The 12,971-nt window shown below is 41.2% G+C and overlaps 2 protein-coding genes across 5 annotated transcripts in view; both read right to left on the bottom strand.

Annotated features, from left to right (window-relative positions):
* Nucleotides 1-314: 314 nt before the first annotated feature.
* Nucleotides 315-5,106, bottom strand: LOC127383638 (bone morphogenetic protein 2-like). The gene is made up of 5 exons (XM_051616859.1): nt 4,602-5,106; nt 4,267-4,406; nt 3,389-3,505; nt 2,422-2,623; nt 315-790 (listed from the first exon to the last, which is right to left on the bottom strand). Exons 1-5 carry the CDS (start codon nt 5,104-5,106, stop codon nt 348-350), a joined length of 1,407 nt encoding a protein of 468 aa, XP_051472819.1. The 3' UTR covers nt 315-347.
* Nucleotides 5,107-10,397: 5,291 nt separating this feature from the next.
* The window catches only part of ERCC6 (ERCC excision repair 6, chromatin remodeling factor), a 46,138-nt gene continuing 43,564 nt past the window's right edge, over nt 10,398-12,971 (bottom strand). For all 4 annotated transcript variants that reach the window (XM_051618745.1, XM_051618744.1, XM_051618746.1 and 1 more), the window contains one exon: nt 10,398-12,922. In XM_051618745.1, coding sequence (XP_051474705.1) covers nt 12,494-12,922 — 429 coding nt within the window. In that variant the 3' untranslated portion in view covers nt 10,398-12,493. The remainder of the gene's footprint in view (nt 12,923-12,971) is intronic.

Below are 12,971 nucleotides of genomic sequence, written 5' to 3'. Positions count from 1 at the left end.
AGCATGCTATGCCCATTACCTCTTAAGAAATCCCAAGTCTCAACATGCAGAACAAGACCTTAATGTCAACGCTCATCTCCTTCACACAGAAAAGTTCTTGTTTTTAATGGTATCCTCTGGTGCACAGAGCTCTCCCTGCAGGTCAGCATATCTTCCCAGAGCTCTTTGAAAGCCAGTCTCAAATACCTTTCCACCTAGCCATGACGAGGGAAGAAGTATTTGAAGCAGAGTTGGGTTTCTGGTTCTCCAGCCTTGTAATCTGAAATGCCATTTCCCCTTGTATCTTCAGCAGAAAATGGGAAAGTGAATCCAGTGAATCTGCCAAATGCAGACAAAATAGGGCCCTGCTAATGACAACCACACCTTGTTGCCACCATGTCTTTATAATTTTTAAGGACCACATTCTCTTTGTCATCAAAGTACAGAAGATTGAGGGACTTCAATTCATCTGGCACACAGCAGGGTGTGCTGACATCTTGAGACAGTTTAAGTGTATGGACTATGGACTGAACTGTAGCATGGTTTGTTGCATTTAGACTTTCTCCCAAAGGGAAGAGACAGGTTCCTCTGCAATAAAATGCATTGTATCCACTTGGGTAAATAATCCATCCTGACCAGCCAATAGCACGGAAGTCAACGTAGAGTTCCCTTCGATGACACGTTGTTATTTGGTTTTTGGCAGAAGGGATTGCAGCAGCTCGAGGTCTCCTGCTCATGCCTGCATTGCTGTTTTCGATAACCTGAGTTTCATGAGGTACATGTGAAGCATCATTTTTGGCAGGGTTCATCTCTGGTTCTGAAAGAAAGGTGTGTGTTAATCTGTCTCAAATAACATTAATTTCCTAAGTACAGTATTCTGCATGAAATCTTCAACAAAGTCTTCAGATTAGGTATTAAATTGACACTTAAACTGTTAAAGTACGAGAAGGGATGTGCATTCAATTGCCATTTCAGCCACATTTAATAAACTGCCAGATCTTGAGTTTCACTCTGTGGCCTGGAAGGGCACAACTTACCAGAAATATGAAGGAAAAGCTCAGTGATATACTAAATACAACCTGTGAACTCCACAGGCCCTTTATAGGGCTGAATCTTGTCAGCATGGTATTTACAGTCTTACTGTGGCTACTCCACAACACACATCACACTGAGCAGTGCTAACAGAGTGTGAAGATCACAGCCTCTTTCTCTCTCCAGTATTCTCCCAGGAACACCACCCATTTACTTGCAAAACAGAGCATGTAGTTGTAGAGTAGCATTTTTTAAAAATATTTTTCAATTTTTGGATATGAAAAAATACCATCAAGTTTATGGAATTCTGCTTGAGAATGAACCTGATGGACAAGGGGTTTTCTTTCTTAAAGTATCTGCTGAGAACCCTTCAAAAATGGCCATGGAGACCTCAAGATCCAGGTACACAGGCTGAAAATCACAGATATACTGGCTAGTAGAAGAACAAACAGCACAGATTCACTGACCACAGACAACAGCTAAGTCTAGGGAGTTTCTTCATTGAAAAATGGGAATCAGTTTATCGATCCTGGCACAATTTCTCACACAAAGCTTGATGGTCATTAAACGGAGATCTAGGATTTATTGTAATAATGTTATTTGCAAAACAAAAATAAACAGGCCACCCTCATTTTTGTTTTAAATTAATTCACCACCTAGATCTTAATATTGATGCATGTCCTACCTACTTTATTTCCAAGGTGAATATGCAATAATTTACCAGAAAACCCTACAAATCCAGAACAGAATAATTTTTGCCCCTTCTCCCAGTTTTTGCTTTTTACTTTTATCAGGCTCTAAAATCCACCCTTAGCTGGTTTTACTGGAAGACCAATGGAAAAGGGTAAAACACTGGGCGTTGTCTTCGATAAAAGCAGCCTTTAGTAGCAATGCTAATTAGCCAAGGCCGTTAAATAGGTGCTTAAAATCAAGCCAAGAATGGGGAAGTATAAATCGCTTATTTAACAACCTCTTCCACTCTTGAAAGCTGCACTTAACTCTACAGTTGCTTTACCAGCATTTCCACAAAGTTTTCCAGGTCACTGAGGTTCTTTTTTTAGTCTTAATGGAATGTATCAATTTTCACACAAATTTCACCCCCCAAAAAAGTAATACGAATAGTAAATAATAGAACTCCCATGCCTTTACAAACAAAACCAGACTCCCCCTACACTTTATACAATTGTATTTCCTGCAAAGACAGGTTCTTTGAGGACAGAGGTGACAAAGATGTCAGGCAACCCACTAGCAAGAGCTATCAAAACAAACTGATCAGTGATGAAGCTGAACTTCAAACCCATTGAATGCTGAAAATGAATAGAGATTAGGTATACATGAGGCAGCAGAAGGTAACAGAAGATGAATTAGGAATTAATATTCTAAAACAGTGGCTGCATCGTGTGAACTTACTTGTGGAAGAGGCTACAAAGCTGGAAGACCTTCGTTTGTTACTTTTAGTGAAGAGGACAAGGAGAGCATTTCTACTCTCCTGCAAAGTGCCCAGGCTCTTGGCAAACTTAACCAAGTTGTGCTCAATTCTATCGTTGAATACATGTGTTGTAGTTATCAAAAATCCATGGTTGGAGCTGCTGTTTCCAACCCACTTGGAAACCTGGTAATGAAAAAAAAAAAAGTTTCAATATTCTTATTACAGCATTATGAGTAAGCAATGTTTGTATTAGAAAAAGGGAACAAGTAACAAGCTACGAGAATCTAAGAACATATTATTGTGACAAAAGTGAGGTAACTGTGTAGCTGTATTTAAAAATAGAAAATACCATATGCATTCCCCAAAGCTACATTTACAGGAAGATAATTTCATATAATTGATTAGGGAATAGATGAGTCTAGGGAGTTAAAATTAACATTAAAATGAATCCTCTCTGACTTTACCCAGGAATTTACTTTTCACTACAATCTTAGTAACAGAAAATATGAACTCTTCAGACTCCATACCATTAAGACTCATTTAAATATAACAAACATGGCATTTGAAGAAATTAACTCTCAATCAAGGAAATTTACTTAATCTAATTGTTGTAATTACAGACTAATAAGATAAGGACAGCCATTCTCAAACAGGGTTATAATGCCTTAACACAGAACTCAAGCAATCATCTATGCATGCTGTTCAGTCTGATGACAAAGCTTTGGCAATGAAAAACACTGTTCAAGATTACAGATTTATACCCAAGAAACCTTATGTTTTAAACCATGTTTGTTTTGTTGGTTTTTTTTTGCTATGGAAAGGCATCTACATACTGTTGTAATTTAAGGATATCTGCAAAATAAACCTTGAAACTAACAAACAAAGAAGTCTACAGAGGAAGTTAAATGGAGATGTAGCATGAAAATGAAGTCAGAATTCTCTGCTTACTGTCTGTGTGACATTGAATACTTCCCAGCCTTCTGTGTACAGGGACAATAATCTTGATGCAATTAGATGTTTTTTTTGTGGATTACTTCCACTCTCTAAGAGCTCATACACTTCCACCTTGATGAGAACAATACAACAAAGTAATAAGAGTTAAAACAATTGTTCTACCAAAACAATGAGAATTAATGTACATTTTTGTCACATCATAGCTGGAAAAATCTACTCTCATTCCAAATCAAGCAAAAAGTAGTTTTTAGACAGTATAACAGAAAAACAAGTTATCAGTATATACATCTACTCATCTATGTCCTGAAAGGGAGGATACTGGACTGCTTGATACCATTACCAGACTATTTGATACTATGAAATAAATACGCTGACCATTCCTTTCCATTCTCTTTTGAACATCTGACACTGCTGAAGTCTTCTGCTCCTTCACATCTTTGCCTTCAGGTTTGCGAAGTCTGATCCTACCTGATGCCAAAGGATCAAGTACTATCAAGAACAGAGTCCTCACCTGTCTTGTTTTCCTACGTATCCCAGATTGCTATTACCATTACCATTTTTTTAGAGTGGCTCAAGCAGACAATTATATTTGAATTTAAAACATTTGAAACCCCAGGAAAGTACGGCATGGTTTAAGAAAGGTCTGACACACATCTCTTTAGGGATAGCTCACTGCCACAGCGTGCAAAGGACAGCATACTGCCAAAGCTAAAAGCTCCCATCTACTTCTTTGTGCACTGCAGGCAACGAAAAAGGACAACAATCGAATAAAAATAAAGCAGGTTTATTCGGCAAATGGTTGTACTGCTCGTTTGTGCATAATTAACAATGAAATAACCAGTGTTTAAGTGCCAGAACGTTTCCCCACTTACTCTGCAAAAGTGTTTCGTGTCAGACCTTCTAGACATGTGTGTCCTTTTCAGCTTGAAGACCCTGAACTCCGCTTTCAGCATCTGCTCTCCCCTCTCCATCGCGCTGATGTCGAAGTAGAAGAGATGCTGGTCCACGTGAACTGGAAGAGAGCCTCCTTTAGCAAGGGCGCAACCCCCCGCAGGTTAAGCTGCACCCCCGCGTTCTCCATAGCAGCGGCGGGGTCTGCTCACCCTTGCCGGGGGGCAGGGAGGTGAAGGGGCTCCGCAGAGGGCTCGGGGCCGCTCGGCAAAGGCCGCCGCGGCTCCTTCACCTCCCGGCTAAGCCCCCGGCCCACCTCGGTCCTCGAAGCTGCGCACCACGTCCCCCTCCAGCAGCCCCGGGGCGCGGGTGATGCCGTTGGCGTCGGCCACCTTGTTGAAGAGATCCACCATGAACTGGGGTGGCTTCTTATGGGGTAGGACGTCGGGGGGCACCTCCTCGATGTCGAAGACCTCCCGCAGCCGCTGCAGGGCCGCCGCCAGCACCTCGTCCCGCGGGCCGGGGGCCAGGGGCAGGCCGCTGGCGGCCGGCAGGCTCAGCAGCCAGGCCAGGCTCAGCAGCCGGGTCGCCATGGCCCGCGGGGCTCGCTCGGGGAGGCGGCGGCGGGTGCCCGCGGCGGGATAAGGGGGCCGCGGGCCGCCGAGGCCGAGGGCGGCGAGGACAGTGCGCGGAGCGCTGGGCAGGGTGCTCAGCCCCGAGGGCCGCTGCCCCGGGGGGTGGGCGGCCGCGCCCCGCACCTCGCCCGGGCCATTAAGGCCCTTCCAAGGCTCAATGGGGCATCGCCGCTCGCTCGTTAACATCCGCCGGCCGCGGCTGGGGCGTGATCCACAGGGAGGGTGGACCAGGATAGCTGTTCGTTTCAGGGAAAGCCAAATGTCTGCAGAAAAAGTCGCACTTGTGAAAATTTGGGCATTGCAGATCCCAGGTGCTGTTTCGTATCATTGTCGCAGCAATAAAACGTACATTAGAAAATGAGCATGAGCCGCCGTATCTTCCATCTCCACAGCCTGCAGCGCTCCCCCTGTGCGGGCCCAGGCACCGGCGGGACCCGGGCGCTGCAGGACAGTTCCCGAGCTCGGGGTTTCTGTGATTCCAGTGTAGGGAGAGCATCCAACTTACTTCGAAGTAATTAGGGATGTGGGGAGGCATACACGTTCCGAAAAGCTATTTTAAAAGGTTTAAATAATCCCCAAACTGAACCAGTGTTCAAAAATTTGCTTCCCCCCCCTTACTCTGGCTGATGATTTTTTCCCTCAAAAAAACACCCCAAAAAACCAAACCAAAACCAAGCCCAAAACCATCTTTCATACTCGTAATTTTTAAGGCAGTCTGGCAACTTGCTGAGGAGCAATTATAGATTCCTGATGGTCATGAAGCAGGGCCTGTTTGCTTGTGCCACATGGCCCCAAGTTCCCTTTCCAGGCAGGAAAGCAAAGGGAGGTAGGTTATGGGACAGGTAGAAATGTCCTCTGGCTCCACTTCTTAGGCACACTGTTAGACAGGAGTCCTTGCTCTGAGCAAGCATGTGGGTCTGTAAGTGAATGAGGTGCTGACAAAAGAGATTACAGATCCACATGCTCCTAAAAAGAACAGTCGAAGGAAAAAAAAAAAGTTTAATCTGGATTGTTCAAACAGCTGTTTTACAGGAAGCACTCACCTTTTGCTGCTCTAAAGCTGAAGTTCCTAGTGCACGGGGCCATGCAGCTCTTTGCTCCAGACTCCCTCCTACCCTCACTTGTTCAGCCTTCAGCTATTGCAGCCACGTTTGAAAAAAAAAAACACAACAACAACAAAACAACACTTTGTTTAATGGATAGTTATTATTGCTGTGTTTTTTTTTCCACCAAGAGACAAGTTTGCCAATCTAGTTTGCCACATGAGGTGCAGAGGACTGATGGAGGAAAGTGAGAAACTATGATGGGTTAATTAGACCAGTAAAAAGTGCACTGTTGCTGCACATAAAGCTATAGACAGCTACAATCCTCAAAACTCTCCAGTTGTTTTCTAAGGACTGTAGGTATCTCAGCTCATGGCTTGCAACAGTATTGGATAAAGTAGTATCTATTCAACTACCTGCCTGAGAGTACCAAGAGACTAGAAAGACATGAGAAATCATCACTACTTTCAGTCACCCTAAAAGCTTTGCTTCCACTCCACTGCTTCTTTGCAGGCTTATCCTCGCAAACCCTACCCTGCCCTTGGGCCTCTTCATTTACTCCTGGTATCCTCCCTAGGCATATACCTCCATTTTTACTCCCATGGTGCTGCTTCCAGACATTAATGTCTGGAAACACATAGCTAGGGTTCCCAAACAACCTTAACTCTGCCCTAGAGGCAAAGATTTATGAAAAAATCCTCTCTGTTTAATATAAGCTGGGACCACAAACAACGAAATGTCTCAATCATGGTAGTACAACTTCTGAAATTCCAGCCTACTGTTAGCCAAACATAACCCACTGAGTGCTGTGTTCTTTTATTTTCATATTTCTGATTAGGCAAACAACATAATGAAAGCCTCTCTCCCTATCCTTCCGTAAGGCTGTATGACTCACCACTTATGTAAGCCTTATGCAGGAGCTGGTCATAGCTCCACTGGTGATACTACGTACTGGTTTGCAATTAGTGCAAGGCTTCAGCCTCCCTGTTCTGTACAATAAAAATAGGTTCTCTCAACTTGCATGTTGCGAGCAGTGTGGCTTTGGGAGTCCAAGAAAAGTAAGGAATCTGCAGGGAACTATGATAAATAGTTAACAAGTTAAATTTTAGGTGATTTCTTCAAAGAGTTCAGTACTGGCATCGTTTTTCCTTCTCTCAAATGACTGGATAAACAGCTCAGAGGGTCTGAAGAGTTCAAAATAATCTGGCTTTCAGGTATAGTTTACAAGTAGGAATAGTGGGATTTATTATGTAGCCTGCCACATTGATTTTAAGCCATTATAATTAATATGGGACAGCAATATTGAAAAAAAACAAAAACAACCTCACAACGTTGTTATCACATAGTATCATTAGTAGGCACAGCAAAATTTACTTAGGAGCTTTCAATAGGCATTTCAGAACCTTAGCAAGTTTGGACTTAAATGCAAGTTTGGACCTACCATTCAGAAATGAAGACCTCAGCTCAGAATATGCTCTCCCTTCTCCCATTAAATTCATGTTAGCACATCCAATAAGAAACTACTAGACAGAGCAGGCTGGAGGTTGCTTCTTTCTCAACACAGATGCCTGACCCTTAATGACAGTAGAGGCAGCAAAACCAGGGTCACTAACAAAAGTTAAGAATTACTAAGGAAAGCTTAATCTTCTAAGCCTCAGCTGACGGAACAGGACTGTACCACACCGGCAATACCATGTGAAGTAGGAGCATTGACGTCACCCCAGACCTAGAATAGCAATCCCTTGAGGGCTGAGTAGATGGAGAGAGCCACTGAGTTAGCAAGCATATATTCAGCATTTAGCTTGAATGTTGTAACAGGAAAATTATAAATGGCCTTAAGTAGCAGAGAGTGTTTTTACCATGAATATAATATATAAATACCTCTCCCAGAGGAGATTAACTCCCAAGTGCAGACTTGCTGGCACATCCTGACTCCAAAACATGAGCCCTACTGAAGCCCTTCATAAACTGGACTCTCAGCAATTTTGTATTATAGTTTTGTGTAAGCTACAGTTGTTGAATTAATGATCTAGACAATAGGATGCTCTATTATTTCTGTTTTTCTAACCAGGTTTTCTTTGCACTGGGTTTTAATTTCCTGAAGCATTTCCAAAGGATGCCTGCCTGGACACTTTTGCCACTAAGAAAGCATGGTATATAATTATATGTTACACATTGAGATCCACATTTTAAAATCTATTGGAATATTCCCTCCCTCCACACCAATCCCATTATGAAGATTCCACCCTCTCATGTTCACACTGTTACCCAGTAGTACCATTGTTTACTGAACAGATTTTTTAGAAACTGCCAAACATTCTCCCCCTGTGAAGAACATTTCCTTTACATACTAGAGATAGAGCATTACAGCCCCTGGCAGTTCACTACCAAACTGAATTAATTGGTAGGTAAGGACAAAAGCCCTGATTCAACTGCAAACTAACATCAGTCTAACCAAATGCATTTCATATATAACTTTAACTGGGGAATCTATACACAAAGATCTCTTCAGATGGCTGCTAAAATAATTGCCATCACCTACCTCCATAGTTTTTGAAAAACATCTCAAACTAGATCTGGAGTTCAGCCAAAATGGAGCCTACAAGATCATTATTTATGAAAACCAACCAAAAACCTGTGCAATAGTCTGTCATTTTCAGGGGCACAACTCACCTCTAACTATCCTTTCCATACAGCAGTATTAATAAGCACACCAAAACTGGAGAAAGGCCAATCATGTACTTGCAGCACCCCAGATAACACACTTTTTGGCTCTGATGAACACTCGTAGCAGAAGGTACGTCCTTGAGGAACAGCATCAACTCATCCATGTCAGTGAAGCTGCATCTATAACAGCAGAGACTGGAAACTTCTCCTAATGACTAAGTAGCTCAAAGAATCGACATGCTGCAGGATTTTATGAACAACAACAAAAAAATCCCATCAAGTCCTTCTGAAATTCTTGTCCCTTCTGTTGTATCTTCCTGAAAAGCAGAGAATTGCAATACTAGGAGACAGTAAAAATTACCCCAATTTAGGAATCTTGGACTCAAAAGCAAAGTCAACCATGTGACTGGAGTACAACTGTCTACAGGTGACTCACCTGAAGCCAAAACTTACAGATACAAAAGCCCAATTATCTACAGTCTTACTTGGGAGGATAACATTTATTTGATGTAGAAGACTCCATTCTCTACATGGTGTAGCCCTTAGGGAAGAGGTTGAGCCATAGTATGAGCTTCTGGGTTTAAAAATACTACTCTCAATTTTTAATCACCATTAATATCAATCTATCCATTTAGCACTTTGCTGTTGTTTCTTTTGTGGCAGGTCATTATTGTTCAGAAGAGTCAACCTTTAGCAGAATGTCTTTTCTCTGGGTCAGAATTTAGTTCTTACACCAGAGATGAGTGGGTTGGCTATACAAGACTTCAGTGTTCAGCAAAACGATGAATTAACACCTGGAAGAATATAAGAGGACAGGATAATGAGGGGGGACATCCTAATAAACAAGGCAAGAGGGTTCTTACCACCACTGCTCCCTGTTCCTTTACAAATATGGTTTGAAACCAGAAGGAACAATTACAGAAAGCTTTAACCCCTGCTGTCAAAATACCAGAGTAGCACATTTTACCCACACAGTTTACAGTCCCCATAACCACTTAGAGAACAATCCAAGTTTTTGCTTTCCAGTTTTTTGTGCATCTGCATTTGTCTTGTTGAGCTGTGTGGGTAGTAGGGTCACATCATCTACATTGGCATGACATTTTTGGAGTAGCACAGTGCTCAGCTTTTGGCATCTTTACAGGAAAAAAACCCGATTCCTAAATTAACATCTGTATTTTGATTGTTGTCTCCTTTTTACCAAGGTAAGAAAACAAATTCTAAAACCACAAACATTCCAGTTGAGTGATTTTTTTTTAATCATGCACAAATAAAGTACCAACTACTTAACTGCAGCACTGAATACCTAGAAACTGAGAAGGCTAAAATACAAGCTTGAAAAATATTACATATCTATAAACTATTTAATGTTAAACATGTTTGACTATGCAATATAATTAAGCTGGATTTGTTGCAGGTATTTTTTTAATATGTGAAAGGAATTCACTTAGCATAGGTAAAGTTAAAAAAACAAGTAACTTTTACCTATAAATCAACCTGCAGAGCTTTAATCACATACTCTTTTAAGGCTAAGTACTTATATACTTTTTTAGTATTATACTGATATTTATTCAGTCTTTTACGCATTTAAACAAAAGCTAGTACTGGAAAATATCTAGTTGTTAGGGTGCATATTTTGAAGTTGTATGAAAAATGGAAATGTACTTAAAGGTAATATGAATCATCTAGTCAAAGGCAGACAATACAGGAAAAGATGGCTCTCCCACCCCATTCTTCCCCCTGTCCCCAAAGACGACTTGTAAAACAGACTTTTGGTTTTGTTTTTTAATAAGTCCATAAAAGCTAAGGATTTATAAAAAGAACATGCAAGTCTATTTACATTAACAGATCAGTGAGAAGCTGCAAACTTCTTCTGTACAGGAACTATATCTTTGAGATTGGAAGCAGTTAACAAAAGAGGACACCAGAACTGTGGTGACAACAGCAGCTTTGCTGACAGCTGAATTCCTGGCTTGCTCCTGAGGCATAGGGATGCATGGATGCATGACACACAAAATCAATTAAAATTCCCCATAGCTTTGGAGAGAACAGTAAAATTGGTTTATTTTAACTCACTACTGAACCTTTTTAAGTCATAGCAACAGATTTACGATTTTTGAGGCGTTTTGTAATTGCAGCCTAGATTCTTGTTTTCATTTGTCTCCTGCAAGAGGGAATGCAAGTGAATATAAATGGGATCAGAAAAACAGATGTCAAGAAAAGGTGCAACAGTACCAACTTCAGATGCCATGAAGAAATGGGTTATTGGAGTGTCTGCCCTCTTCAACTCCAATTTGTGAAAAGCTAACTGACCAGTTATTGAAACAGTGAGGCAACACTTTCTGCACATCTCTGAGCAAAACCAAGAGGAAAAGCCATTGGAAGCATCTTAAAGGTTTGGGGTTTTTTAAGATAACAAAGTAACAGTTTGTACTCTTGCTTCACCATTCATCTTTCCATATTTGTACTTTCACTTGAAGTACACAAGATCCTGTTACACTGAACAAAAACCTAAAAGTACCTCAGCTTTTCCTCTTCTCAAGAGCTTAGGGATAGGAAGAAGATCAGGCATATATAACTGTTCATACCTTAATCCATACAGTAATTTAAAGTTGCTGCAAGACTGGGGTTTCCTTCTCAAAATCTAACCTTTTTTTTTTTTACCCTCCAGATTTCCTTAATGCAGCACACTAGTACCCTGGAGACAGACCCAACCTAGTACCTGGGTTTGCTACAAATAAACCAATTCTTCCTTCCTTGGAAGAAAATGGGATTAGAATTTGTCTGACTGTCAGGAAGACAGATTTTACCTAGCTACAGAATAGCTATGACCTAAAACTTCAGTATATGTTTCAATTATATCTCTGGCCAAAAGCAATTATGTTTAGTAAAAGAAGTGAAACCATTCCACATCTGACCAACTAACACCTCAGCCTTTGTCAAGGTATACAATTTTTAAATGCTAAGAGGGAACTGGAAAGTTTTTTATGTAAATTACAGTGAGATCCATGAACATCTCATGGGATTTCAATTATCAGTCGCAACCTGTGACAAATGTAACAGTTACTGTCACCTGAGTGGTAAGAAATACTGTACTAAGCAATTGCCAGTGGTGTATGGGACTGTCACTGAATTGATCATTATGGTGTAAGTGGTTTTTCTGTAATATAATAAGTTTTCAATAATTATCAACTGTCAGTCATCTCAATATCCTGCTAGGCTTTCCATTTTTTATGATTAAACCTCCATAGCAGTAGAATTATTTCCCTAGTTAATTAGTGATGTAAGTTAGGATGCAAATGTTAGATGGTGGTAACAATGAAAGCACCTTCATTAAACCAAAATTCTCACTGCTGTTAAAAATGTCATACAATCATTTTGATGCACTTGTCAGTACAAGCCAGTCTCTCAAGCTGACCACTATCATTGCCCCTGTTTTGCCTTTTTTTTTATGGTACACTGTGTGCCCCAAGATCATTCAAGTAACATACAGAAAAATTGAAAGCTAAGTTGCTGGAATTTCACAGAAATCAAATAAAAGTCTTACAACCCACGGCAATATCCATGGTTCCTCTTGCAGTAAAAAGTCATTATGTGTTGTTCATTCTATTTATATTAAGATTTCTTTCAAAGAAAAGGTGCTGATATTTTGTATTCGTTCATCTACGAGGTAGGTGGCACTTTCATATATAGTGTAAATCAGAAATTAAGTTAGCTGTGAACCTGCAACAAGTGCTGGACCACTGACTGCTCAAGTCAATTATTAAATAATGAAAATGAAATAATTCGTCATTTTAAAAGACAAACAGTGTCTTTGAAAGGAAAGCAGTGGTAGAGCACAGTCAGGTGCCTTCCCTTGACAAAAGTCAGCGGAATTCTGGCTTTAGCCTCCAAATGCCTTCACCGTTTGGGTTCCTATGGAAGGTGCAGACATTGCGGAGGAGTTCTCTGAAGACGCAGGACCGCGCTGCAGGCAGTTTGGACTCAAATTCATGCAGCAGCTCCCGAGTGCTGGCCTCGCCATCCACGTGGGCCTGGAAGGCTATGAAGTTACGCATGTCCACGAGCAGCTCATCATATTCTGTTGAACCTGGGGCTGGGGTGGGTGCTTGCTGATGATTCCCATCTTCCTCATTCGCTGTCTGTTGTGGTAAAACAAGGTGGTTTCTTGCCCTCATCTTAGCTAATAAAGATGAAGAGTCTAGTGCACTGGATGATGATTCTCCAGATTTTCCATCAAAGTGCCCATTGGAACTACACTTCTTCACATTTTCTTTCTTTATTGTATTTGCATCCTGCAAATAAACATACAGACTATGGAGAAAGTTGCATTTAGAGATCCAC

The sequence above is a fragment of the Apus apus genome, chromosome 4, assembly GCF_020740795.1.
Source record: "Apus apus isolate bApuApu2 chromosome 4, bApuApu2.pri.cur, whole genome shotgun sequence".
Taxonomy (NCBI): domain Eukaryota; kingdom Metazoa; phylum Chordata; class Aves; order Apodiformes; family Apodidae; genus Apus; species Apus apus.
This window is presented reverse-complemented; position numbering and strand designations above follow the sequence as displayed.